The sequence below is a fragment of the Lutjanus erythropterus genome, chromosome 15 (assembly GCF_056507025.1).
Source record: "Lutjanus erythropterus isolate fLutEry1 chromosome 15, fLutEry1.hap2, whole genome shotgun sequence".
NCBI lineage: Eukaryota > Metazoa > Chordata > Actinopteri > Lutjaniformes > Lutjanidae > Lutjanus > Lutjanus erythropterus.
This window is the reverse complement of record NC_139331.1, coordinates 26098330-26125312: the sequence shown is the minus strand read 5'-3', so window position 1 is coordinate 26125312 and position 26983 is coordinate 26098330. Positions and strand designations below refer to the sequence as shown.

The window sequence follows — 26983 nt, the reverse complement described above, 5'->3', positions numbered from 1 at the left end:
TTGGGAACGCTTTAGAAAATTGTTGTCTGTAAACACAGTTTGTGTCTGCATCTACAAATGTTCGGTGTCAAAGCAATGCAAAGCAAACAAAAGATGGACCCAAAAACTCAAATTGAGTAGCAACGTTTCAAGATGATTTAGCAAAAGGTAAATGTACAACAGGCTAAAACAGGCAAGTATAAAGCTAGCAAAATCTGAAATCCAAAACAAGGTAAAAGTCCTCAGAGCCTGAGCTCTGAGGAAGGCCAGACGTGCAGGACTGCAAGTATTTGATGATGATGAGAGAAAAGTAAAGAAGTAAAGAAAGAAAGACAAGAACTAAACTAAGAAAAACAACAAAAACAGACATCCAAACACATCAGGGATAAGAAATTGCCCTCAAGATCACGATAAAAGCAGATAATATCTCCCCTCAAACAGTTCAAATGGGATATTTTAATGGATTCATATCCTGCAGAAGATGGTCAAACACATTCATTTGAATAAGAATGTGTGTGCATAATGCCGTGGCTTAACAGCCCACCCCTCTGAGCGCTATCTCTGTTTGAGAGATATTTTGAGCTGCAGGGGAGGGAAAAGGTAATCTCCCTCATGTTGGATCCATAAGAAGAGGAAAAACACGCTCCAGGAGCGTTATTTTGTGCCGAATGGGTTTCATTTTTTTCATCAGGAATGTTTAAAGCGCTGCGTAGGTGAACCCTGGGGCACTTTGATTCAGGCAGAGAGCCGGATAAAATTGCGCGACAATAATTACAAAGATTAAATGTGACCTTCTACAAACTAGCAGACAGGGATGATGCACTTAACCCACTCAACCCGTCTGCAAAAAAGGAGTTCCATATCTTCTTTCCCTCCCAACTGTATCACTTCTTAACATTTCTTTTATCTAATGTTCTCTTGCAAAATTATCTGCCCTAGTGGGTTTGTAAGAACATGGATCAGAAATAGCTAAGAAAATTAATGGAACCTGAAGAATATAATACACTTACATTGGAAAAATCTGATACCTTGTGGCCAGTTAATGTATTGTTTCAGATGCATGACTAAATGGCATTGCCTGGCCTTGTCACTCTAAAGTGTTAAACAATGAAATCAATACAGCCATGCCTCTGCAACATAAATATTGACCAGTGCAGATGAAGTGCAGCCTTCTGCTGTTTGCTGCTAAATTACCCTGAACTCGTAAAAATGGAGAGGAAAATAACATAACTGCCAACGCAATATGAGAGAGGTGATTTGCCTGGAAAATAGTTCCAGTTTCCTTGTCAGAGGGACTAACAGAGACGTGATCTGATGCAAAGCTTTTTCCCCTGCAGAGAGGTGAATGAGGGTTTGCAAACACTAAAGTTTCTGCTTGGAGACAACAGCAGCAGAATACTGAGTGATAGTTATAGCTGTACTGATACTGTGTGTGTGTGTGTGTGTGTGTGTGTGTGTGTGTGTGTATGAGCTCACCATTTAACATAAATCAGCAATGAGTATCCTGGTGGATTATTGCAGTAGTAGTTTTATTACCTTTTATATTTTCTTTTAATCAAAATAAAGATTTATGCTGAGACTCCTGACACTCTCAGAAATAACGGATCCAAGAGGGTTCTTTCTGAAGAACTGAGATTTTACCCAGAACCATTTGCTACTGAAGGATCCTTTTTTTCAAGAACAGATTTGTTAAGGGTTCTTGGTAAGAGTAAGGGTCCCATTAAGAACTATTTTCATGCAAAAGAGCCTTATGGGGGTATTTGCACAATAATATAAAAGGGAACTCCTGGGGAAGTTAGGGTTAGATAAAACCCTTAGAGTATAAAAAGGTTCTTATAGAACCTTGAGTGTGTTCTAGATAAAACCCCAGGAAAGGGTCTCTGTAGAACCTCCTGGGTGTGTTCTAGATAAAACTATTGGAAGATAAAAAGGTTATTGTTGGAATCTTCTGGGTGGATTCAAGACAAAACCCTTCCAATATAAAAAGGTTCATGGTAGAACCACTTGGATGTATTCTACATAAAACCCTTAGGATATAAATAGGTTCTCTGCAGAACACCCTGCATGGGTTCTTAATAAAACCCATAGAATACAAAAAGTTTCTCGGTAGAACTTCCTGGCTGGGTTCTTATTTGCACCCAAAAGAGGGAAATGTTCTGGATAGAACACCCAGAAAGTATCCTGAATGGAACAATTACACCACAAAAAGGTTCTCTGCAGACCCTCTGTAGCTGTTCTGGATGTAGCCTGCAGATGGTTCTAGGTATATAACCCTTTATGTTGGGTTCTAAGTAGAACTCTCTTCTCCAAGCAGGACTTTTTAGAGAAGGTTTTACCCAGAACCATAAAAGGTTCTCTTACGGGGACAAGCTGAAGAACCCTTTATGATTCTATTCAGCACCTTTATTTCTAAGAGTGTGTGTGAAATTAAACTGTTAGATAGAACAGTTCTCCTGAGAAGATTATAGAGAACGTGTGTGCGCGTTGAACACTGCCTTCAGTCTCTTTATAAGCTCCGTATCTTGAGACCCGGCAGCCGAGTTATAGCCTCATTCTTCAGGTTGTTATCTGAAGGGGTTTTTACTGTGCCTGCCTTTTATGTGAAATAGAGCCCGGGTGAATCCGTGTGAACGTGGAGCCTCAAGAAGGTGATGTGGCCTTAACTCACTAGAACGTCCGTGATGGTTCCTACTCAGTGCGCTCGCTTACACACCTGCCTGCAACCAGTTCTCTCCTCTCTGAGAACAAGTCAGGTATCTGTGTTTGAAGGCTGCACCAGATCCTCTCCTCTGGAAGGCAAATTGTTTATGAACTAATTACGTTAGTTCAATCTCATTATATTAAATTGATTTAGTTAATTATTGTATCAGGAGCCTAATATGGAAGCATTAGTTCTTGATTAGGCTGCACAGTGGGCCTGAGAACAACAAGCAGTTCAAATACTCGCTGTATTATCGCTGATTGCTTGTGAATGTGTTTGTTCTGCTCCTTTTAATTAAACCACTTTGGAATTTAGTGAAATACTGCAGTAGCCTTCTTGTTGTGTTCGAGCGCAGTTGGTCTGATTTACGGTGTTTTCCAGATGTGGAGCATTTTGACTGTATTATCATCTTTTTGCTGCTGTTTACCAAACCCCCCCCGCCCTCCCCCGCAGACGGAAATTCACATAATGCACTGCAGAATCATTTATGTGTATAAGTGCACTCTTAGAAATGAAAGTGCTAACTAGAATAAAGGGTTCTTTGGCTTGTTCCAATAGGAGAACCCCTTTTGTCCCTGGTAGAACCTTTTTTATAATGGTTCCAGCTGGAACCCTCTCAGGAAGTTTTGTCATGTTGAACCCAACATAAAGGGTTATATCTAGAACCATTTGTGAAAGGTACCACCCAGAATCCCATGTGAGATGTTCTACAGAGAACCCTTTTATGGTGTAATGGTTCCATCCAGAAACTCCTCTGGGGGTTCAAACTGTTCCACCTTCTAACGATGTTAACAAGAACCCACTCAGGGGGTTCTTAGTTAGACCCCACGTAGGGGGTTCTACCAAGAACCCTTGTATAGTACAAAGAAGAAAGTTCTGTCAGAATTACAAAAGTCCTTGAAGAATTCTTTTTTTTTCTAGATGCGCTCGTTGGATGAAAAGAAACAAATGGCTCTGGGCAGAACATCAGGACTCTTCAGGAAGAACCCTTTAGAACCCTTATTTCAAAGACAGTATACATACATGCATATCAATAAACAACTGTATATATTGTTATATTTTAATGTAATTTATACTTTATCATACTCTGTTGCAGATTTGCTATCTATCTATCTATCTATCTATCTATCTATCTATCTATCTATCTATCTATCTATCTATCTATCTATCTATCTATCTATCTGCAACTCTGTGTTGTATAGTGATTAATAAATTGCACTGATCCCTTGAAACCTTAGAAAAGCATTAAGTTGCTTTAATTATTTTTGCCATGAAACTGACTCATCAACATCTGGCCCTTTCAGATCCAGGTGTAGTTATACTGTGTTGTCAATTTATTAGGTACACCTGTCTCAGAGCTGAAGACAACAGCCAGATGTCAGTATGTATTAACAGGTTTTTCGTCCACTGTAAAAGGGGTTTTTCAGGGGAACTTTAGATGCAGCCAGGTTTTATGCTAACCTAGGCTAATCACATCCTTGCTCCAGCTCTGTACTTCATACACAGGCCTGACTGTGCTATTGATCTCCCCATTTAAGTCTCAGCAAATCTTTGAAACACTCCTTTGAAAGTGAAAGTCAAAATATTAGTGCCAAAAAACCTCTGGTGTCAGCAAGTTCTGAAGGTCACACGTGTGAGGCAGCACTATTCCCCTCTGGCTTTGTTTGAACCAGCTTCACTGAGGCCAAGAAAATAATGTGAAATCCCTTCTTTACATTCCACTGTTAGTCTTCCAGTCTGCCGAGTCCCCCAGTGTAAAGAGAACACATTCAGCAAATATGAATATGTAAATTAAAAGTCAGAATCCTGGTGCATTTATTCATTTATTCATGTTCATTACCCTGTAATATCTTGTGTCGTGTGGTTTGAATTGTCATTTAGAGGCGGTGCACCGTGTTATGTGCTGCACTGCTTCACACATTGTGCTGACTGCTTTGATCAGTCTGAAACAACAACTTTCACATTTCTGCCAAGCACGGTCTCCAGATGAACTTGGGCTTTGAAAGCCGTGTCCACTGACAGCTTCAAATAACTTGTTCAAAGCCAAAGCTTGTTAAAGCTGTCTCAGTTTATTTAAAAATCAATCCGTCCGTTGCTCTCACTTTTTTAGCAAATGAATTCAATTAGAAGGTTATAAACAGCAACACATGAAAGAAATAAACGTCTCTCCCGTGTACCACTGCCTGCATAATAAAGAGCTAGGACTAGGTCTGCTTAATATCTGGTACAAGTTGTTTTTTTTTCCTTTTCTCTCCGTCACTTAGTTCATACCATTCCCTGACGGTCCCCACTTCAAAAATGGCTTACAAAGGGCAGATCTCACTTTGTCAGCCGTGTTCTAGTGGCCCTGTAACACTTATGCTGATAAATGTATGGACATCTCATTAAGGAAATTGGCCTTGAGAGACCAAAGCCGTAGTGATAGATCTGACCTGGTCGCTGATGCACTTGCCTCTGCTGATTATCTCGTCCAGAGACAATGATGTTTTATGGAGTGGAACATCCTTGTCCCGTTGTGGCCAGCTACAATGATTACAATTAATTTAGAGCTGCAGGTAAAAAAAAAAAACAATATTTAGTGAGGGTGCCATCGGACTCATGCCTCCTCTGGGATGTGAGATTTATCTCTGTCACAGAATTACTCACCATGTATCTTCCATGTGTCAAATTGTGACAGCTTTGCATTATCGTAATGTGCAGCCTTGGGTCTCTGGCCGTGGCTAATGTGACAGTCCAAGTGAAGTTTCACTCATTCAAAAAATGTGATATCCATCTTATGACAAATGCAGCAACCCCACCCAGAAGATTGATCGCAGCCATCCCAGAAAAAACACTTTTGAGCCATGAGCTCTATATCAAGGCAACTGCTTTTTAAACAGCAACATATAAGAAATGTGCAGGGCTCCCTGCACTGGTGGACTCAAGGTATCACCATGTTTGAAAAACCCTCTTGGATGCCTCTATGGTAAACAGAACATGATAAAGTGCCCTCTGGGGTGTCTTGCCAGTGTAGAAAATGTGGTAAAGTGCCCACTAGAGTGACTTTCTGGTGAAGATGGAGATAACGTGGTAAAGAGTCGTTTAGTGTATGTTTGTAGTGGAGGAAACTTGATAAAGTGCCCTTTAAAGTGACCAAGAAATTCTCTCTAAGTGACCTTTAATCACCAAAGTTTAATCAGTTCATCCTTCAGTCTAATTTGTTGTTCGTGCCAAGTTTAAAGAAATTCCCTCAACGTGTTCTTGAGGTATCATGTTCACAAGAATGGGTCAGATATTTGCATTTTGGGAATGTATAACAGCAAACTTAACAAACTAGTGAGTCAGAAGTGCAGCACAGTCTGCCCTGCTTAGGTTGAAAAATATAGATCCAGTGCCTTCTTATTGGACATCAAGTTTGTGTTTATGCCGATATGATAAAAAATTCATACTATATGTGATATGATTCACAATTACTGGGGATGGTCATTTCACTGGATAATTTTCATTTTCACCAAACAACAACAAAAAAAAAGATAAGATAAAATAAATAAATAAATTCATGATGATGTGACATTTGTTAGGGTTTGTACCAAACAAACATCTACATGTGGAGAACAAAGATTGTAGGCAAGGACATCTCTGCAGCAATACAGCTTCTGCAATTTGGATATTGCACTTTTGTTTTTGATGACATGTTAAGCGAGTGTGCAGCCCAAACACGCATATTGTCAAAAAAAGTCTAAAAATGTAAATAACTCTTTCATGTTGTGGTTGATACACAGCCGAAATATCTTTTTACTGTAATTATTGCAATACAGAAGCATCTGTGGGGATACTGCTATGAAACATTACCCTCTTCCATTTTATAATGCCTAATCATACTTATGTGGTTATTTTGGTGAAAGTAACACAAAAGCAGTGTACGGCATTACTCTATATCACCTCAGAAGCTGAAAATGTTCACACCCCACAATGTTTTTTAATCAGTCATTAAGGGGAAGCAACTAATAAAAATGATCCATGTTGAGTTACAGTGAAGTTAAGATCAGCAGGATAGCTGGCTCATTTGACCAACATAAATCATATTCCTTCAGCTTACTTTCACTCCATATTTTCCATATGTTCATCCCTCCCTCCAGTCTTTATGCTAAGCTAGGCTAACTGGCTCCTGGCTGCAGCCCCATAATAAATGCAAAGACATTCCTGAATAATTGATTGCTAAAACAGATATCTTTGCAGAAGCTTGTCAAATGCATGAATCAATAAGTTGATAAATGAAAGCCGCAGCTCATGGCAATTGTTTTTCTTGCCACTTTATCTCAGTCCACCCTCACAAACAGTTGGTCTGACCCCCCTCTCTACGCTCAGTGCTGAGTGACACATGATCTCCCCCTCAGTAGCCTTGAACTTGCTTCTACATGCTGTGAACAAGTGTCTGCATGGCTCCACGATGGCCACCCCAACGACAGGTGAAAGGTTTGTTATAGGCACAGCATAAAGCCCCCCTGGACAGACGGAGCCAGATGATAATCCACATGAGCTCAGTGGGAGAGGATGTCAGCGAGCGGACATAAAAACTCATGGCGAAGGGTGTGAGGAGTCAGTGAGGAGATTTAGACGTCAAACAGTGATGAAATGCCTTGTCCTTGTCTTTTGTGCACAGAGGTAATTAAACTCCCTCGGCCCCGTTTGCCCCCTGCGTGGGTCACTGTGGGTGATTACCGATGGATGGCAAAGTGGAGATCAATCTGCCATCCCTGGAAAGAAAAATTACAGAGTAAGACACAAAAGGAATTGTAGTGAGCGTCTGCTAGGGAGATTTTTCCTCCTACAGCAGCCTCGTATCCGAGCTGCACACAGAGCATCACTGCAGTGGAATATTTACATAGTAATTAAAGAGAGTGGATGTTTACAGTCAGATGAGAATGGCGGAAGTTGGGGGAGGAGTAAAAGATCTGTTGGTAATTTTTTTTTTGGACACTAAAAGCAAGTCAATAGAGGATGAGAGCTGTTGTTGCTTCCTGAGGGCGGGCTAGTGAAAAACACACAGATGTGGTTCCTATTTTTCTGTATGCTGATCTCAAATTGCTGGTGTTAAAATAAGACTCCGACTTTTGAAAGACGAAATGATAAGTTCAATTCATAAGCAATAAAACCCTGTTTTATTCAAGTCAATAGACTCAATTTGCTCCTACAGTCTAATTTTAGTTTGCTCCTACAGTCTAGTTTCGCCTGGTATATGACCAATAACTTATAGTAGCTGATGTTCAGCACAGTAGACGTTACTGCAGATGATTACACACTAATGAAAACAGACTTTTGAATATTATATTAAATTTCTGCCATATTCTGCCAATAAATTCCCATAATAATTACTGGACCTTTAAATGTTGTGTATTTTGTACTGCTGTGCTCCAGGTTGGAAGTCGTATAAACGTAGACAATAATTTCACCAGGCCCTGATTGATCACCAACTGAAAGACAATGGATAGTAAAAATCTGCAGGGTTATCTGGCCATATTTCAAGATAAAACAACAGAGGCAAGATAGTGGTGTGCACTGTCGCTTTTAATGAACCACACGTATCACCCATTGTGCGGTAAGTGAAGCACTAGCCCAGTACATCAACACACTTTGCAAAGCATGTACTTCAATACGCCAGTAAATCAATATTTTACAAATTATGTAATTCCAAATCATGTTTATATGTCCCTTTATCTTCGGGGCACTAGCAAAGACCGGTGCAAGGACATTATTGTATCTGAAGGAATTATTGTTTTTCTTTATTTCGTTGTCCAAATTAATCACATTTTTGGGGCCTAAATATACTCGACAGCATATGAAACTTGGCACATGCGTCAGTCATCGTGAAAAATTATGTACTTTATGGGTCTTGTGCATGGGCGTGGCAAAATTGACTCCAGTGTGCCCCCTACTAAAGTTTAATGAACTCCTCCTACAGAATTAATTGGATCAACATCAAAATTGGTGTGTCCAATCCAGAGACCTTTGCGATGAAAATTTATTAAAAGATTCCGTTTTCGCTGAACGGCGTGGTCGTGGCGTGGAATTTTGCTGTTTTGCCACGAAACAGGAAGTTGCTGTAACTTAAGTGTAAATGGTTCAATCTGTCCTAAACTTGATGAACAACTTGTTTGATATTTTTTCATAATTACATTAATGTGTGTCTGAATTCAGTTACCTTTTCAGTAAGCTACTATTTTATTATTTTCTTGTGAGATAGAGCTGGGATTTCCTATATATCTCAAAGGCGTTAAACGCATCACCGCTCCGTGGACCAGCACTGGTGTCGCTCGTCTTTCCTTGAAGCCCGAAGGTGCGTTTGATTGCAAATTTGATTGACCGTCTCATCAGCCAATCAAATTTTGATGCGCAGTGACAGACCGCCCCCAGGGGCCCTGCAACGTGTTGGCGCGAGCCCCCGGTCTTGTCACCGACGGAGTTTGTACCTTTGACGGATTGGGATTAAACTAAACTACGTGCTGACATTTATACCTACCTACAAGTGATGGGTGAGTGTTAGTTTTTATTTTGTTTAAGAGAGATGAAGTTGTCGCGGTGTTTTAGTTTATGCAGCGTTGTTTATTGTTGTGGCTGTGTCTGGTTGGTGTGGCTGGAGTTTGTGCAGCACATAATGATGCTGCGTTTCAGTGTCCGATGACTCACGTTAACAATGTCTGCAGCACTTAATGTACATTAAGCATATTAAGTGAACTCACTCTAAACTACAAGTTTCTGGCTGGAATAGTTGTGGCATAATAGGCCTATAGAGATATAGGCCTAACTTCCATGTTTGTTTGTTTTTTTTACTGAACTGAAGGCGGTGCACTTAATAATTGTGGCTATACTTCCGTTCAGTGGAAGTTAACTGTGAAAGCTTGTTTTTGTGCCATGTGGTGAACGTGTGCGATCTGGTTGCTGAGTGACTTAATGGGGATATGATGGCGATGCTGCATTAGCTGTTATAATGCACTGTGGCGTGCATCTGTGCTGTGGGTTTTAATGATTGACTGCCTTGATGGTGTTTATGCAGCACTGGCTGATTCGGCTGTATCAGCACCCATACGACTACTTGGTGCGCGCGTGCTTTTCATTAGGATGAATTATGCCTCCTCGACCCCGGAAGTCGTTTCCCGTTCGCCATCGTGAAGGAGTGCTTAAATGCACCTGGAGGAGATGAGGAGGGAGGAGGGAGGAGGCTTCTGGAGGAGGTCAGATGGCGTGATGTTCATTGGACAGTTTGAGCTGTTGTCATCCTGCATTTTAAGGACACAGGAAAATCAAAGTCCTGTGACAGACAGAAGTTTCTGCACCACTTAAATAATTCTGATGTGAATGTTTTTGTTTTTTTGGTGTAACTTCAGTGTTCATTGCTGAATCTGTCTGAAACTTCCCATATTTGATAAGGGTCCTGGCCTGAACACATCTGCAGGACATTATGTAGTTGGTGTGGAAAAATGTCTCAGTCGTGCCTCATATGCAATTTGAAATATGCAGGTCCCACAGCACATTTCACCTGCATGTGTTATTAAAAGATTCCATCATTGTTGAACAATGTGGTAATGGCATGCTAGGAAGTGATATCAAACTCCTTCCTCTGGTGTCAAAAAGGTGTGAAAATTCTCCTCAACCGTTCAGCATCCAGCAGTGAGGGATGCTGCTGCTGTTTTAGCTTGAAATATGGCCCGATATCCCTCCATATTTTCACAGTCCATTATATTGTCAGTTGCTGATCAATCAAAAAGTGGTAAAAAGATAACGATTTGTTAGATTCTCTTTGTTTATATGATTTGCAACCTGGAATGCAGCAGTATGACATTTGAGCTTCCCACCGTGAGTCTGTCAAAGGAGAACGGCCACCTTGTAAATATGGCGAAGTACACAACATTTAAAGGTCCAGTGTTTAATAATTCTTAGCAGGATATGTTTTCATTGGTGTATAATCACCTGAAAATAAGAATTGCTGTGTTTTTTTTTACAATGAGGCATCCTCTTTCAGGTCCTCATCAACCAGGTCCTCATCAACAACTGCTTTAGTTTGAAATCTTGTTTCAGCTCGGGACAACGTATGTCGAAGTTATGGCAGGGATTTACAAATCCCCACTGGTTGCGTCTGGTAGTTGTGGGGGCATTGCAGTAGGTGCTTCACCGTCTGTTGCCCGGCAGGGATCTGCACTCTCCTGACCACACTCTTTGAGTCTGAGATTTCTGCCTCTGTATCCAAACAATAGAAGTAAACCAAATTTTATGTGAATTGAATCTTGACATTAAAAAACTCTATTGCAATTTCTCTTCCCAAAGACTGTGACCGCTGCCCTTAGAGATAATACATTGAACACTGTCAGCCATTTTCATACGGACTATTTCTTCAGTGCAAAGTAGTTCCAGTTTATGGAAGTGCGCTCTCTAAATTTTTCAGAGCAACAGAAGGGCACTAAAAGGGTCCCAAACGAAGTGTTTCAACAGTGTAATAACCCCTCCACTGTGGTTTGTCACAGGCCTACCTGTCTCCCCATGTTTCCTGTTTATCTCTACGAAAAAAAATAACCTTTTAAAATGCGTACTGTTATTGTCATTAGAATGATTATAACATCTTAACACTGTTTGAAGGCAGACTTTTAATGCAGCCTTTTAAGTGTGGCATTTCGAAACGGCTATAAACACATTAGCGCTCAGATGCAGTCGGACAATAAATCATACAGACTAGGTAGTTTCAAACATACCGCATCACATGGAATAAGGATTCAGGTCTTTCACTTAAAGCTACTACAAGGAGTTTTTAACTGGTTATGAAACTGTCTTGATTTAATAGTGATACCTCCACCTACATAATTTACCATCTGCAAGAATACTGTCTATTTCTATATAGTTTCTGTGTAATCCGTGGAAATCAGATTAAGTGAGTCTGTGTTTACATTTTCCCAGGTAAAGTTAAACGGTTGTTGCGTGGAAACACTACCGCTTTTGTCCACAGGAGCCTCCAAAATCAGCAAAAAGAAAATATGAAAGTTCCTTGTAGTAGCTTGAACTGAGAGTAGAAAGTGAAACACAGTGAAAGAATCTGCTAAAACTCCTCCATTCAAATTTGACTTCACTAAAAGTACAAAAGCATTACCATAAAATATAGTTAAAATACCAGAAGTAAAAGTGCTCACTATGCAGAACAGCCCACTTCAGAATAATGTACATTATATTACTGGATTATAATTACTGGTGCATTAACATGTACATCAATTTAATGTTGCTGCTGGTGAAGGTTTGGGTTACTTTAATTACTGCATACACTGCTGGACAGCTTGTGAATTCCCCCTCAGGGATTAATATAGTCTTATCTTAAATGTTCTGCGAGGAGTTTATAGCTGGTTATGAAACTTTGAGACTATTTCATCTAATGCTGATGGATCTACTGACCTACATAAGTAAATGAGACCATCAGCTAGAAGATTGCCTATTTCTACATAGTTATTCTTAATGCCCATCACCAGCTTGGCTTCTCCTTGAAATCAAATGAAATGATTCAAAGCATGCAGCCTGGAAGAGCCTATTATATTAACATTTTCCCAGGCAAAGTTACAGTGAGTACTACGTTATTTAGATAATTTTACTTTTGGTGGTATATTTTACTGTTATATTGGAGGAAACACTACCACTCTTGTACATGGGGCCTCCAAAATGAACACAATCTGAAAGTTCCCTGTAGTCGCCTTAACCAATTATTTGTTGATTATGTTTTGTATTAATAGTCTGAATCTGCAAAGTAAAGTTAGCCAGTAAAGGTATTAGGCAGTAGATAAAACAAATAAATAAAAATATAATGTTTGTAGAGAAGACTGAAGGAATTTAATAAGGAACATACCACTATATCGACCTGTAACTTTTAAGGAATTTACTAAATTAATATTATTAGGTAATGTTTTTTTTTTTTTTTTGCAAAAAGGAACATGTGTTCTGTCTTTACTCAGAGACTGTTTTTAAAGAGGACAGACGACTGATAGAGAGCTGAACATTGTGATGTCACAACGAACTTGACCTTTTGATTTTAAATGTCACCATTTTATCCTATTGGCTATTTGTGTGTAGTTTTGTCATAATTAGCGTATGAAATCCAAGTGAACATTTGTGCCAAGTTTGAAGAAATTTCCTCAAATCATTCTTGAGGTATCACCGTCACGAGAATGGTTTTTCAGTAATTCTGGATCACAGAGGTCTTTCAGCATACAGTCATGAATGTGCACAAAAAACACTGATCGGCCCAGTAGTATTTGAGATTACTTGTGGACAAGCTTTGGTCCAGCGGTCACGCGCACACACACACTCACTCCCTCCTGCACACACAGATGCGATTACATGACCCCCTCCAGCCTGTACTATCAAAACGACTGGATACCACTACAGATACAGTAAGCGATATCATATGTATTTTATAGTTTGTGTGAACTAACCCTTTAAACATAAACTTGAGACTTGCCTGTCCTCTTTTTCTCTGGTTACTCCGCTGAATTTTTAGCGTCTCATCAACAGTCTTATCAGGTTTTTTAAGCTAAAAAATAGGTTGCATCTGTCTGAGAAAATAGAGCAGCATCCGTAAAGTGATGCTTCATCTCCTCTTTTAAAAATGCGTCATCACTGCTGCTTTGTATCCTCTATTAATCCTGCTGCCATCACGTTTGTGTCACGGACACGTTGATGTTTTTGGTTTCCACCTGTGAATAGAGATTTTGATGGAAAAATATTTGATTATTCCTTGAAGCTTAATGTGTTTTTTTCGTGTGGTCACTGTCTGCTTGTCTGGGGACATTGAGGGAGCCTCCATCAAAACGTTTATTCCCTCAATAAAACAGCCTCGATTTGTGGCGGGGTGTTAAACATGGCGTCCATCTAGGAAGAGCCTCCTAATAGCCCATTTCCCTGGAGAGCAGGAGAGGCCATTTACAACCACCAATCATACAGTCGGGGAAACGGCCTCAGTTCTCTTTGCCAATAATGAGATAATGCATGAAGGCAACGGGACATTTCTTTCCCTGTGTTTATGTTGTCAAGTCAAGCAATGATTTATGAGCAGGGGAACAAGATTAATAAACTGCACATGATGGATTATGATAAATGAAGATGCAGGTTAATGCACGGGATCATGCTATTTTTCCACGCTCGCCACCTTCAACCACTTGTGCACAAATTGATAAAACACACTAGATGAGGGCTGTAAGCTGCAGTGCATGCTGGTCCGATGCACATGCACAGGTCTGAGGCATAAAAGAAACACTGTCAATCCTGAGTAAAAAGCGTGGGAAGGTTGATAAAGGACTCAGTGGGAGTGTTTCACTGTTGTTAAGTGCTTGCATGGTAATGGCCTCAAGCTCCTGAAGGCAGCCACGGTGTGACTCTTATCATCACCCCCCTTCAGGTAAGCTTTTAATGAGTCAGGCAACCAGTTTTCTCATTTCAACCTGAGCTCAAATATGCTTAGAAGGTGACCTGAGAAAATATCAAGGTTGAAGAACAAAGATGCACCGCTGCAATGAACAGATGTGTCTATTAATGAACGTGTGTCTTTTTAGAGGAGAAACTTCGTCTTGGGGTTTTTTTTCCCCTTTGTGATTGATTGTGCGTCAGACTTTAATCTGTGTCGACCGTCCTTTAGTGGCCCAATTTAAAAAATGAAGGCGGTTAAGGAATGTTTTGTAAAACATGATAAGACTACTGAGTAAAAACTTATTTTCAGTTGTGGAAGAAATATTTAGAGTCTTTAGCTAAAGAAGCAATATAACAATATAAAAACAGCATTACAAGTCTTCATTTAAAAAATGAATGTCATTAGACTTTCTTAGAATTAGGGACACATTACAACAGATTTGTACTCTTAACTAAAATGTGTTTCTTCCCACAGTTAGGCAGGGTAATTATTATGGACGCATTACAACAATCGTACTCTGAACTAAAGTGTATTGTGTTAACTGTCCTTTAGTGACACAAATGATGACAAAATATAAACAAAAACAATATAAAAACAGTATTACAAGTCTTACATTAAAAAAACTCATTTGACATTTTGAGAAAATACCTTATTTGTTTCCTAGTGGAGAGTTAAATGAGAAGATTAATGCCTCTCTTAAATTTTTTGTCAGTTAAATAAGGTCACAGCCGGCAGCTGGTTAGCATATTTTAGACTAAAGACTGGAAACAGGGGTAAATAACCAGCCTGGCCCTGTCTAAAAGTAACAGAAACTCCTCACTGCTGGTCTATTAAAAGGACAGGATGTGTTTTTTTTTTTCAAAATTTCAAGTTATTGCTGTATTATCAGCAAAATGTACTTAAAATAAAAATTTATTGTATATCTATTGTATATACTGTTGCTTAGGTAATTTTGTAACAATTGTTTTTTCTATGGCTTGTGCCCAAGGAACACTAAAGGGCAAGCCAAAATCTCACCGCACCCTCAAATAGCCCCTATAACCAGCCTAACCAACACAGGCAATGAGTAGCCAACCAGAGGCAGAGTTGCCTGAGTGCGGTTGGGGAAAAAAAAAAACACTAGGCATCGATCAGTCAGGACCTTTGACATGTCACATGCCCCACTCTGATAATTCCCACCATCTGGCAACTGCGTACACAAATAGAGTTTGCATTGACTGAAGATTTTCAATTTATTTTCCTTTTTTTCAGAGTAAATAATTTTCCACTGTATTGGGAAATAAGTGTTCAATATACTGATGTAGTTAATTAAAAATCCAGTCATAACTCTGCATGTTTGTATGTTGAAATAATAATGTGTGGTTGCAAAAAAATATACTTGAAGGATCAAGGTTTATAAGGTTTTTAGTATGTAGAATCGTTTTCTTTCTGCAAAGTAGCTTGTAACATGTATAGCTGTTTAATAAAACTAGTGGAGTAAAAAAAGTACCTTAAAATTGTACTTGGTAGAGTAAATGTGCTTTGTGAATTTCCACTCCTGTTGATTTTGCATTGACATTTGAGTTATGATTTACATTTTATAGAGGAGTGCATGAGAATATATTTATATTTAGTGAGAAAGAAAGGGAACAAAAGTAACAGAATTATATTAATATAAAAAACTACACCTTAAATGAAGCATATAACAAAGTATAATAGAAAGCCTATAGACTGTAATGAGCTTCATAGCTGGAAATATACATTCAGAAACATTCTGTGTTCGTTGATTACAGCAAAAATGTCAAGCAATTAGTGTTCTATTATGTGCTAATGAGCAGCTATCAGACACGATCGTGTCTCCATTATTAGAAAGTCAGAGACGCTGCTGCAGTGTGTGAAAACTTACTGGTGACCTTTTAGATTTCAGATGTCAGTCAGTCATCATTAGCCAGTATAGTACAGCAGAGAGCCAGAGATCAGGCTGCATTCCTCCGTACTGATCTGTTGAGGGAAGTCTAAGCTTTATTTATCCAAGGAACAACCTGCCCAGTGCCGACCATTACAAACATCAGATGCTGGGGGGGTTCACAGGAGCAGATGGAGATTAAATGTCGTTGCCCAAAGAGCAGCAGCAGTTGTTAAATACAGGAGAGTGTCTTTGTTCACTTTCCCCAAAACAGATGTTTCCATCCAGAGGGAATTCTCATAACAGGGAATTAGGATTTGGACCAAGAGAACCCGCTTCCTCAACCTTTTACCTGCAGGATACAATTCAGAGAGGCAGAATGAAACGCATACATCAACCGTCTGAAGTTTTCCTTCAGCTCTTTGGGGAGCATTTACAAACAAGCTTTAATTTTCATAAGTAGCAGCGCCCAGAGGAAGCAATGTTTTATATTTTATGAGAGCAATAACTTACATTTGGGGTGCACTCTCTATGATCAAAGCCTGAGGACAAGCGGGCGTGGGCATACAGAATACATACGTCACACACACATTTATAAATACATACACCATGCGAGAGAGAGAGACTTAAAGAAAGAAAGAAAGAAAGAAAGAGAGAAAGAGAGATATTTAAACACTTCCAGGAGAGGTCATCTGCAAGACTCAGCCATTGCACTGCCCACGCACTCCCACATGCTCAACATCATTAAAAACAAAAAGGCACGACTGAAACAATGCTGCAATCTGTGATGCAACCAACAACAAGTGAGGACAGATCGGTTGGAGTAAGCATTCACCGTGAGAATTTTTTTTAAAAAACACATCAAGGTGGGAGGGAAGAGTGCTTTCATTTCTTGTGATAATGTGACAGCACTGATGTCCATTTTTATTTTTTTTAATCACATTGTTGGACTACATTTGTCATGCTCTTCTTATGAAAACAGTCACATTTTATTTCACGGTACACTAATAAGACGTAACAAACCGTACTTTGTATCAAATCAGACAAAAACTGGAAATAATATGTTCTTTGTTAGACAGTATCAAACCCTTACTGCACTTTCTTAGATGGTAATTAGGGACACATTACCGCAGAACTGTACTGTAAACTAAAGCACTGGAAATTCTCATACAATTTTGCTGTTATGTGTCCCTGATTACCCTCTGATAAAATCTAATAAGGGTATAACAGTGGGAAATAATACACTTTACTTTACAATACAGTTATGTTGTAATGTGTCCGAAATTAACCTCTAAATACTCTCAAGTACTAAGGTCACGTGGCATCATGCCAACCATAAATATGCCATAAATATATAATAATTTTGATCAAAATCCAAAATGGCAGCAAACATAGACAAAGACACTGGCTATGATATTAATTTTTCATGTTTATTTTATTTTGGCGGGTTTTAGTTTGATCAGACATGAATGCTGAAAGACACATTGTCCAGACAGGAGTGTAAAACACTAATCACTCACAGATATACTTTTGTCTTGAGGCCTGTATTCTACAGATAATCAATAATATAAGGCAGTGTGGGTCACCTGAAATTCTGAGAGCGGCACCATAAACTGAGAGAAACACCAGGCGCCTGCGGAGCCCAGGTCTCCCACCGAGCTTTGGAAATATCACCCTGACTTACTGTAATATTGATTTCTTTTTTTTCTTTTTTTTGTGGGGGTTGTGAACACCGACCTGCTTATTTTGGGGCATAATGGCTCGAAAAGGTTAAGAACCAGTAATATAAAGAGTGAAATATTGATTACTTTCGATTTTACTCTTTAATGTGTGTTATTGATTAACTCACCAGTGTACGTGTATTTTTGCATTGTCATTGGTCAAACTGCTTGCGGCCGTTTCCTGTTTTCTGTGCTTCCATTGCTGGCAGGATATTGCCAGTGTATTGGCAGCACAGGGGTGATGGTAGGATATGAACAGGAATACGATGTTGCATGTACATGTTAATAACTTTTTGTTTATTCAAATATGTGATTTGTTTCCAGCCAGGTGGAAACTTATTAGGGAAAGGTCGGCAATTGCCTTAGGCTCCAAACGACCCATAAATTGCATCATACACTTGGGGTTAAGAAAGGTTTTAGTTTGTTTTGTTAGTTTTTCCCTAAAGCTAAAAGGACCTCAGAGTGCTTAAATCATGAGGGTCTCGGGGCCTCCCAGCAACATCGGACCATTCAATGATCTCACTGCACATTTACGGAAATTATTCAGGAAGACCGTAGCAGAGTCATGAAAAACAAACAGCTCAGCGTTGTGTACAGACTGTTAAGAAATGAAGCAAAGCTAGTCCAGCAGTGCTGAAAAATGGAGGAAGCAGGAGGATACTACAAAACAGTACCCACCCCAGACACGGCCTGTTCACCCTGCTGCCGTCTGGCGAGAGATACAGAAGTATCCACTGCTGTACCCCAAGACTACAGGGCAGCCTCTTCAATTCATCCTCAGCAGCCCACCATGAAGAAGAGTTTATTTGTACAACATATTATTCAAGGAAGAACAAGCGATGCAACACATGCTTGTGTTTGCCTTAGGCCTCAAAATTACTAAATCAGCTCCTGTTTCCAGCATTCAAAACATAAACTATTGGTTAGCGTTTTTTTTTTTTTTTTTCACTTTTTAAAATTTTGTATGAAAAACATGCAAGTAAGCTAATGAGTTGTTTATAACAATGCTAATAGTTGGCACTGAAATAATTTTAAAAAGGGGCGAAATGTTAACTGTATATCTTAGGAGATTGTGTGTAAATATATAAAGGTCATATTTTTAAAAAAGAGACTTTTTGTCATTTTAGATACATTAAAACAGATGTTCTTGGTTTTTCTCTTAACCTAACACCCCTGACAAGATAGAGATTATACTGAGGACTCCTCACCTTGGTTGTGAATATGATAGGAAGCTGGTGTCCACCATTTAAAATTCAAAATGCCTTTCAATCTGTTTTCTTTTTCTCTGTTTAAAGAAAAGGTTCTTGCCCGTTTGAGGGTTAAATAAGCTGCACTGTCTGCTGAGCTCATTGCTTTGAAAATTTATTGAGTGTCTTACGCCACCCAGTGGGCTGGACAACGTCCAAACAATGGAGAGATCAAGCAGAGATCATAAGGAAGCAGAGCTGGATAAGAGAATGACTCATAAAGGTTAATTCAACCTTTGATGCAGTCCAATATATGTGAATAATTTATGATTACGCATAAGATTTTATTGTAATAGAGGGTAAAAACAAAATATTCACTCCATCCTCATCACTAATTTTGAGTGGGAAGTCCGAGCTCACTGCCGGTTAAAGAGACCACCTGTCTCAGTTTAAGAGCTTCAGGTGCCGCACATGTCACCTCGTCCACAAAGAGGGCGTTTTCAGGATGGGCAGTGAGCCACTTCCACAGATACTCCATCCTCTCGTCGCACACCCAGGGGTTTCCTGATAAGATCACCTGAAAAGAGGATTGTCTGCCCTCCAGCAGCCCTGAGGGGAGGCGCTGCAGTTGATTCTGATTGAGCAGCAGAAGTTCCAGATGTTGGAGACCCTGGAGGAGCGTTGCCGGCAGCTCTCCGAGCTGATTCTGCTGAAGGAACAGTTGGGATAGTTTCAGGTTGTGGGTGAGGACCGTCGGTGTCAGGGAGGTTAATTTGTTCCCAGCGAGATTCAGTGAGTTCAGGTGGTGCAGGTTCTTTAGGGAGTCCGGTTGGAGGTCTTGAAGATTGTTGTCACTCAAGTCTAGAGTCTCCAGATTGGGCAATTTGTGAAGGAGAGCAGCGGGTACACCGGACAGACGGTTTCCAGACAAATCCAGCCAGGTGAGGCTGCTGTTGTCGGGAAACCACTCAGCATCTGCTTTTTCAATCAGATTATTCTTCAGCACTAGAGAACGAAGCGAGGGATGGCTGAAGACATTTTGAGGAAGACGAACCAGACGATTACCAGTCAGATCCAGCGTGTTCAGGTGAGGAACGTCCTTCAGTAGGTCGGCAGGAAGGCTCGTCAGGTTGTTGTGATACAGCTGGAGCTTCTTTAAAAGGGGCACAACGCTCAAATCAGCGGCTGTAACGCTGCTGAGTTTAGTGTTTTGGATAGACAGTCGAGTGGTGTTGGAGGATAAATCATTAAGAGGGAAATGTGTAAGAGAGTTCTGGCTGCACTCCACCTCTGCACCTGAGCAGGAGCACAGATCTGGGCACGAATGGGCGCCTCCTTTTTGGCATTCAGCCAGTGCGACGAAAGTCAGGAGTATCCACGAGTTCATCTTTAAAGCACTGCACAAAGGAAAAAGAGATGAATTCATGCAGGATATCAAGAAAATGTAATAATCTGTGTGAGAATCTGATCATGAGTGTATAATCCTACCTGAAAGGCACAGCAGAGTTCCTCCTGTATTTGATCACAGACTTGGTTTTATATTTGTTCCCAGCGATGAGTCAGGACTAAATGTTGCAAGAAGGCAAACAAAACCAAGCAAACAATCCAGCTCATCAACTGGTGAGTGGTTACTTTTCTCTGTGCTTTCTAAAAGTACAAATGTTACGCAGCACAGATCAATATTTTGCTTTTTTTCATTCCTGCTAGGAGGTTTTCATGCAGTGTTGTAATATGTTATTTCAAGTGTGATTTTTAAATCATTGATGGTACAAAAATTAACTCAAATTGAACTCTTTAATCAATTTTCGATATCACATATTCCAGTTAAAAGGAATAGTTCAAAATGTTGGGAAATGTGCTTATTAATTTTCTTGCTGAGACTAAGATTAAAAGGTTGACACCGCTCTCATTTCTGTTGATTAAATATGAACCTAAAGCCAGCAGTGGATGATTCTGGATCTGGGTCACTGCTGGTGTGGTGACTGGCTGACTCAGAGAGTTTCTTTTCTTGATTTGCAAAAAATCTTTTGACCTATATTCATTTAAATACAGTACAAAGACAAGATATTAAAGCTTCAAACTAATTTACTTCATTGTTATTTGTAAATATACTCTCATTCTGAATTTGATGCCTGCAACGTCTTTCAAAAAAGTTGGGACAGGGGCATGTTTGCCACTGTGATACATCACCTTTTCTTTTAACAAAACTTTCTCAACTGAGGGCACTATTTGTTGAAGTTTTGAAAAGTGAAATTCTTTCTCATTTTTGCTTGATATACGACATCAGATGCTCAACAGTTCAGGGTCTCTGTTGTCGTATTTTGGACTTCATAATGCACCACATGCGGGAAGGACAGTGTAGAAATTGTGCAAAACCTTTCAGCATTAATGGTTCCATCACAGATGTGACAGTTACCCATGATGCCATGGGCGCTAACACAGTTGAGCACAGTTTTCCACTGTGTGCCAGTCCATATCAGCTGTAGTGTTGTTGACGTATGGCTTCCTCTTTGCATGGCGGAGTCCGAACTTGCATTTGTAGATGCTGTGAATGCTTTGGCCTTTCCTCTAATGTGCCGGGATTTTTTCTGAATTCTCTAAATCTTTAAATGATTTTATGGATTGTAGAAGGTGAAATCACTAAAATTCTTTGCAGTTTGTGTTCAGAAACATTGTTGTTAAACTGTTTGACGTTTCGCCCTCACGGCTTTTCACAAAGTGGTGAACCTCGCCCCATCCGTGCTTGGGAACAACAGAGCCTTTTGTGAATGCCCCTTTAATACACAGTCATGTATGTTACAGGTGTTTTTTTGAGCATCCCACAACTGTCCCTGTCCCGTTGTGTTGCAGGCATCAAATTCAGAACGAGTGTATATTTACAAAAAACAATGAAGTTGATCAGTCTGAATATTAAATATCTTGTCTTTGTACTGTATTCAATTGAATACTCCTTGAAAATCATTTGCAAGTCATGGCATCCTATTTTTATTTACGTTTTACACAAAGTCCCAACTTTTTGGAATTGTGGTTGTATATCTGCGTTATATATCATAATGTGTACAGCCTATTTCTGTAATGTCTGTAAAGGGGAGTCTGGTGGGTGTCCATAGAACCAATTCTCATTCAGATGTTTTGAGGAGAGACATGAGGGCCCCCTTTTAAAATGGCCATGCCAGTTTTTCAGTCTGCAAAATTTACTTTACTGGAGTGTTATTTAGCTTTATTTTCTTCCCAGCTGGTTGCAGTGGTTGCCTTGGTTCATCTAATTTCATATGATACCAATATCTTCATGCACACACACACACACACACACGACCAAACACATGACCGTAGGCCTGGAGGGGATAATTAAAGTGCAAAGAAAGACAGACATTCTTAAATGATCTCTTTACTCATATTTAATTATACGTTCACATTATACTGTCAAAGAGAATGTTTCAGTGATTGAAAAGTACGACAGCTGTGACAGGCTGAAGTGCCATATCAGATAAAAACCAGTATGAGAGGATGTAAAATGTTAAGACTGAAGGTTCAGTTCACTTTCTGTCAGTGACATCACCGAACGCCCCGCCAGAGCCGCTGGCCTGGCACATGTGATGGTCTGCGGCACGAAAACCTTCTTGCTGTTCTTCTGAAGCCACCTCCACAGGTACTCCACCTTGCCATCACACAGCCAGGGGTTGCTGCTCAGGTCCAGCCCCTCCTCGTCCAGGGAGGTCAGAGGGTCCAGCAGACCTGCGGGGATGTGGCTCAGCTGGTTGTCATCCAGATTCAGGGCTCTGAGCTGGGAGAGCTCCTGGAAAAGGTTTGTGGGAAGTTTGTTGAGCTTATTTCTTGAAAGGAACAGATAGGTGAGGTTATGGGTGTTCTGGAGCAGAGATGCATCCAGGGTGTCGAGCTTGTTGTTTTGCAGGTTTAGCCTTTCGAGTCTGGTCTGCAGGTCAAGAGAATTGGCAGACATCATCTCCAGACGGTTGTTGGAAAGGTCCAGATTTTCCAAGCAGGGCAGTTTCTGAAGCAGAGCGGCTGGGACCTTCGTCAAATGGTTCCCGGATAAGTCCAACCAGGTGATGCTGCTGTTGTCAGGAAGCCACTCGGCGTCGGCTTTGCTAATCTGATTATTCTTCAGCACCAAGTTGACGAGCGGGGCGTGGCTGAAGACGTGCGCAGGCAGCTCATCCAGCCTGTTTTCTGTGAGATCTATAGTGCGCAGGCGAGGAACGCCTCTGAGGAAGTCGGAAGAGAGGCTCTGCAGGTGGTTGCTGTACACGTGGAGCTCTTGCAGCAGGGGCGTGGCGTTCAGGTGCTGCTCGTGGATGGAGGTGATGTTGGTGAACTGGATGGTCACCATGGTGGTATTCTTCGGGAGACCCTCGGAGGGGTACTCCGTCAGGGGAACCTCATGACAGAGCACCTCGCCTCTTCTCTGGTAGCATTTACAAAGTTCCGGGCAAGACAGAGCGCCTTGGCGGAAAAACGCCAACAAGAGGAAAGCAAGAACGCAGCAGGACTTCATGACTAGGACAAAAGAAGAGATGGACACAGAATTAAAAACGAGGACACGCAACTTAAATATCCCACTGAAGTATTTCACCACAGCAAAACATCTGCCCACTGAGATCTTTTCCAGTTCATGCACACGATGAGTAACAAACTCAGACTTACTGTTGTTTTCTCGTTGGATGAGTATGAGCCAGACTGCTCCTTATATCGCATTCAGCTCCTGTTCTCTCGCAAATTACTGAGTCATTTGGGGAGCAGAATCCCCCCAATCTAATCATTACTTACTGAGTAAACAAGGACCCATCACCACACAGTCATCCGTCAAGGACAGGCAGTTCAAACAGACTGTGAGTCGAACCTGCAGGGAGAATAAAACTCTCAGAAATGAGGGTTCCAGAAGGGTTCCTCCTGAAGAGACGAGGTTCTGCCCAGAACCATTTGCTTCTGAGTAACCCTTTTTCGAAGAAAGGGTTTGGCGAGCATTCTTTGATAGACCAAGGGTTCCATTAAGAACTATTTTCATCTGAAGAACCCTTTTTGGAAGAAAGAGGATTCTTGCAGTCCTTGAACGCTTTTTGTCAATAGTTCTTTGCTCCGTAATATTAAAGAGTTCTCTGTAGAACCCCCTGGGTGGGCTGTAGATGAAACCCTAATAATATAAAAAGGTTCTCGGTAGAACCTTCTGGTTGGTTTCAAGATACAGCCACTAGAATATAAGGGTTTGTTGCAGAACCCCATGAGTGAGTTCTTGTAAGCACCCTTAGATGGTGGAAAAATTGTGGATTGAACCCCCAGAGAGGGTTCTAAGTAGAACCATTGTCTCATAGAATCTTTGGGTAGGGGGTGCTGTGTGAAATATTTCATAAAAGGATCCTTGGTATAACCTTTTATTTTGAAGGGGTTTCAAGTGGAAGGTTCTGTCGTGAACTAAAAATGGTTCTTCTATGAGGACAAGTTGAAGAACCTTTCATAGTGTTCTTTCCTTCTGTCTTTTTTTTTTTAATGTGCAATAAAGTGATTACACAATAAGTGGAGACAAATACAGGGACACATTAACTGCCAAAAGATATTATGCAATTAAGACAAAGCCAAACACAAAGAGGACAAAAAGAAATAAATGAATAAATGAATGAGAAATAATAAAAAACTGGGGAATATAAAGTGTGTTCTAGCTGTGTTTAGTTTTAGCACCTTTATCTCCAAGAGTGTAGACCTGGGAAATCAGTGTCTGTTGGTTTATTGAATAAAATACTAAAGTTCTAAAGTGTGAAGTCTATGAATTTGAGGTTTAAGACTGTCAAAAGTAAAAAACTAAGTTAGATGTTATTTACATTTTTTGGTACTTTTTTTTTTAATGTGGGGTGGAAGAAGGAAGGAAGAGAGGGAGCATGTGAGAGAGAGCGCTAAAAATACACAATTATCAATTTAAAATGAAGTGGATCTGATTTATTTTGCTGGAAATTAAATTAATCATCAGAAAAGCTGACTAGGTCATGCCAAAGGATACTAAATTACAAATATCTAAGAGGATAAAATGATGAGATGATGCCATTTTATATCTAAAAACTTTAACTTCACTCTGACATCTTAATGTTCATCTCTCTATCAGTCCTCTGTCCTCCTCTGTATAAATAGTCTCTCAGTGAAGACTGGAATCATACAAGTGCAGTGACTTCTTTCATTTTGCCCAAAGAAATATACTTAATACCTTTTATTAAAGTCCTTCAAAGTTACAGGTCAGTATAGTGGTGAGCTCCATATTTAATTCCCTCAGTCTTCACTACAAACACGAGTCTGAACAGACATGGATGTAAACTGTAACTCGACTGGTTGTTGTTTTTATCTATTTTGACTGCTGTTTTACTCTTCACTCTTCTTAACCGGCTGCTCTGGGCTGCAACAACTGCTTCAGTTTGAAATCTTGTTTCAGCCAGAAACGATGTCTGTGTGGGTCGTGTTAATGTTGGTGGAACGTGACAAATCTCTGCTGGTTGCATCTGGCAGTTGTGGTGGCATTGCAGTAGGTGCTTCATCTCTTCTGGTTTAACTCTGTTATACTGCTGGGTGTAGAAGTATCTCTATAACAAAGCAAGCAAAATAAATCCACATCTATAACAGTGGTGTATAATCAGACATGCTGTTATCATCTGGAGTTGTGGTTATGTCTGTTTTACTAATTGTGCTTTTGTATATTTTCTTTTAATGTTTTCTTTTATTTCATCAACTTGCCAGAGACTGAAGAAAAGAATTTGCCTGTATGGTGAAATTTGGCACGTTTACATCTTGGACTCAAGTGGTCATGTTAATTAATATGCATTGTTCTTTCTTAAATAAAATAAACATAAACTTGAAGTGTTTATACCACAAAAACACACAGTCCTCAAGAAAATGTCCTGTTTTTAGCTCCACAGTGGAGCAAAACAAAACCTTTGAGTAGACAGACTTCTGACATTCTGTCCATGTGAAGTAAGGCTGCAGTGATTCCTTTATTTGTCAGTGTTTAAAATTTATCGGGGCTAAAAAAAACAAAAAAAACATCAACCAAATCAAACATTTACCTCAGCAGCCAATCAGAGCTTCACAAAGGACACTCGGGGGAGCAGAGAAAGTAGACTAAAGGTCAAACAATCATTGGTGCACCATGTTCTTGATAAAACAGCTATTAGAACATCAAGTACAATCACTGCAATGTATGAAGCCCCACAATGTAGGTGTGATTGAATTTTCGCCCGTGACGGTGGAGGTAGCATACAGCTCATTTGCTTTATTAAAAATAGCAACACTGCGACATAACAATAGTCCATTACAAGTAAAAGACCTGCATGAGCAGATGGAGGCCCTAAAAGTAAACATACTGACAATGTGGAGAAATGTGAATGTTATACTATTATGTGTTAAATTATATTATTATTATTACTGATGTATGAATGTAATATAAAGTAGCATTTCACTGTTGCAGGTGGTTGAGCTTTATTTATTTTGATGGGTAATTTAATTTATAACAAGCTATACCATGCATGCTATACCAATGCATTAATTTAGATTAATTTAAACAATAACTTATTTAATGATGTCTTTTACATGTTTTAGTCTAAATGATGAGCTTAGGTTCAATGAAATTGGAAAAAAAAAGAATTTATTGATCTTTAATAGACAGATATTTATTTACAGTATATGATTGTTTGCAATTAAATTGGCATATATGTATATTTTTGCCACCACTTAAATTCCTGCATTTTAACACTTATTTATAGACCCATGTTCAGCTTGTAACATACATATTTGTACATAGTTCTTAATTCTATTTTTCTCTACTGTATATTGTTTATTCTAGTAAAATGCACATATTTTTACAAACTTTTTATTTATATTTATATTATCTATTTTCTTATCATATATTTCTGTTCTTTGTTTGAGCAACTCTAGAGTAACCTAGTTTCCTCCTGGGAATCAATAATTTAATTTATTTATGATCCTGAATGTTTCTCTGTATCTGCCCTTGATTTGTTTATATTTTCTAACTCCTACCATATGTTTCTTAATTAAAATCTGTCGTCCAGAAGTAAGTAAAGCTCTAAAATAAATGTAATGTGG

The 26983-nt window shown here is 39.7% G+C and overlaps 2 protein-coding genes across 2 annotated transcripts; both read right to left on the bottom strand.

Annotated features, from left to right (window-relative positions):
- Nucleotides 1-18949: 18949 nt before the first annotated feature.
- Nucleotides 18950-20505, bottom strand: LOC146314518 (uncharacterized). The gene is made up of 2 exons (XM_084737513.1): nucleotides 20375-20505; nucleotides 18950-20283 (listed from the first exon to the last, which is right to left on the bottom strand). Exon 2 carries the CDS (start codon nucleotides 20271-20273, stop codon nucleotides 19278-19280), a length of 996 nt encoding a protein of 331 aa, XP_084593639.1. The 5' UTR covers nucleotides 20274-20283; nucleotides 20375-20505; the 3' UTR covers nucleotides 18950-19277.
- Nucleotides 20506-22266: 1761 nt separating this feature from the next.
- LOC146314517 (uncharacterized) lies at nucleotides 22267-23670 on the bottom strand. Its single transcript, XM_084738102.1, has 2 exons — nucleotides 23552-23670; nucleotides 22267-23404 (listed from the first exon to the last, which is right to left on the bottom strand). Exon 2 carries the CDS (start codon nucleotides 23400-23402, stop codon nucleotides 22404-22406), a length of 999 nt encoding a protein of 332 aa, XP_084594228.1. The 5' UTR covers nucleotides 23403-23404; nucleotides 23552-23670; the 3' UTR covers nucleotides 22267-22403.
- Nucleotides 23671-26983: the final 3313 nt, after the last annotated feature.

Excerpts from the sequence above, each read along its gene's own strand:
- LOC146314518 (XM_084737513.1), bottom strand. The coding sequence starts at position 20,273 with ATGAACTCGTGGATACTCCTGACTTTCGTCGCACTGGCTGAATGCCAA.
- LOC146314517 (XM_084738102.1), bottom strand. The coding sequence starts at position 23,402 with ATGAAGTCCTGCTGCGTTCTTGCTTTCCTCTTGTTGGCGTTTTTCCGC.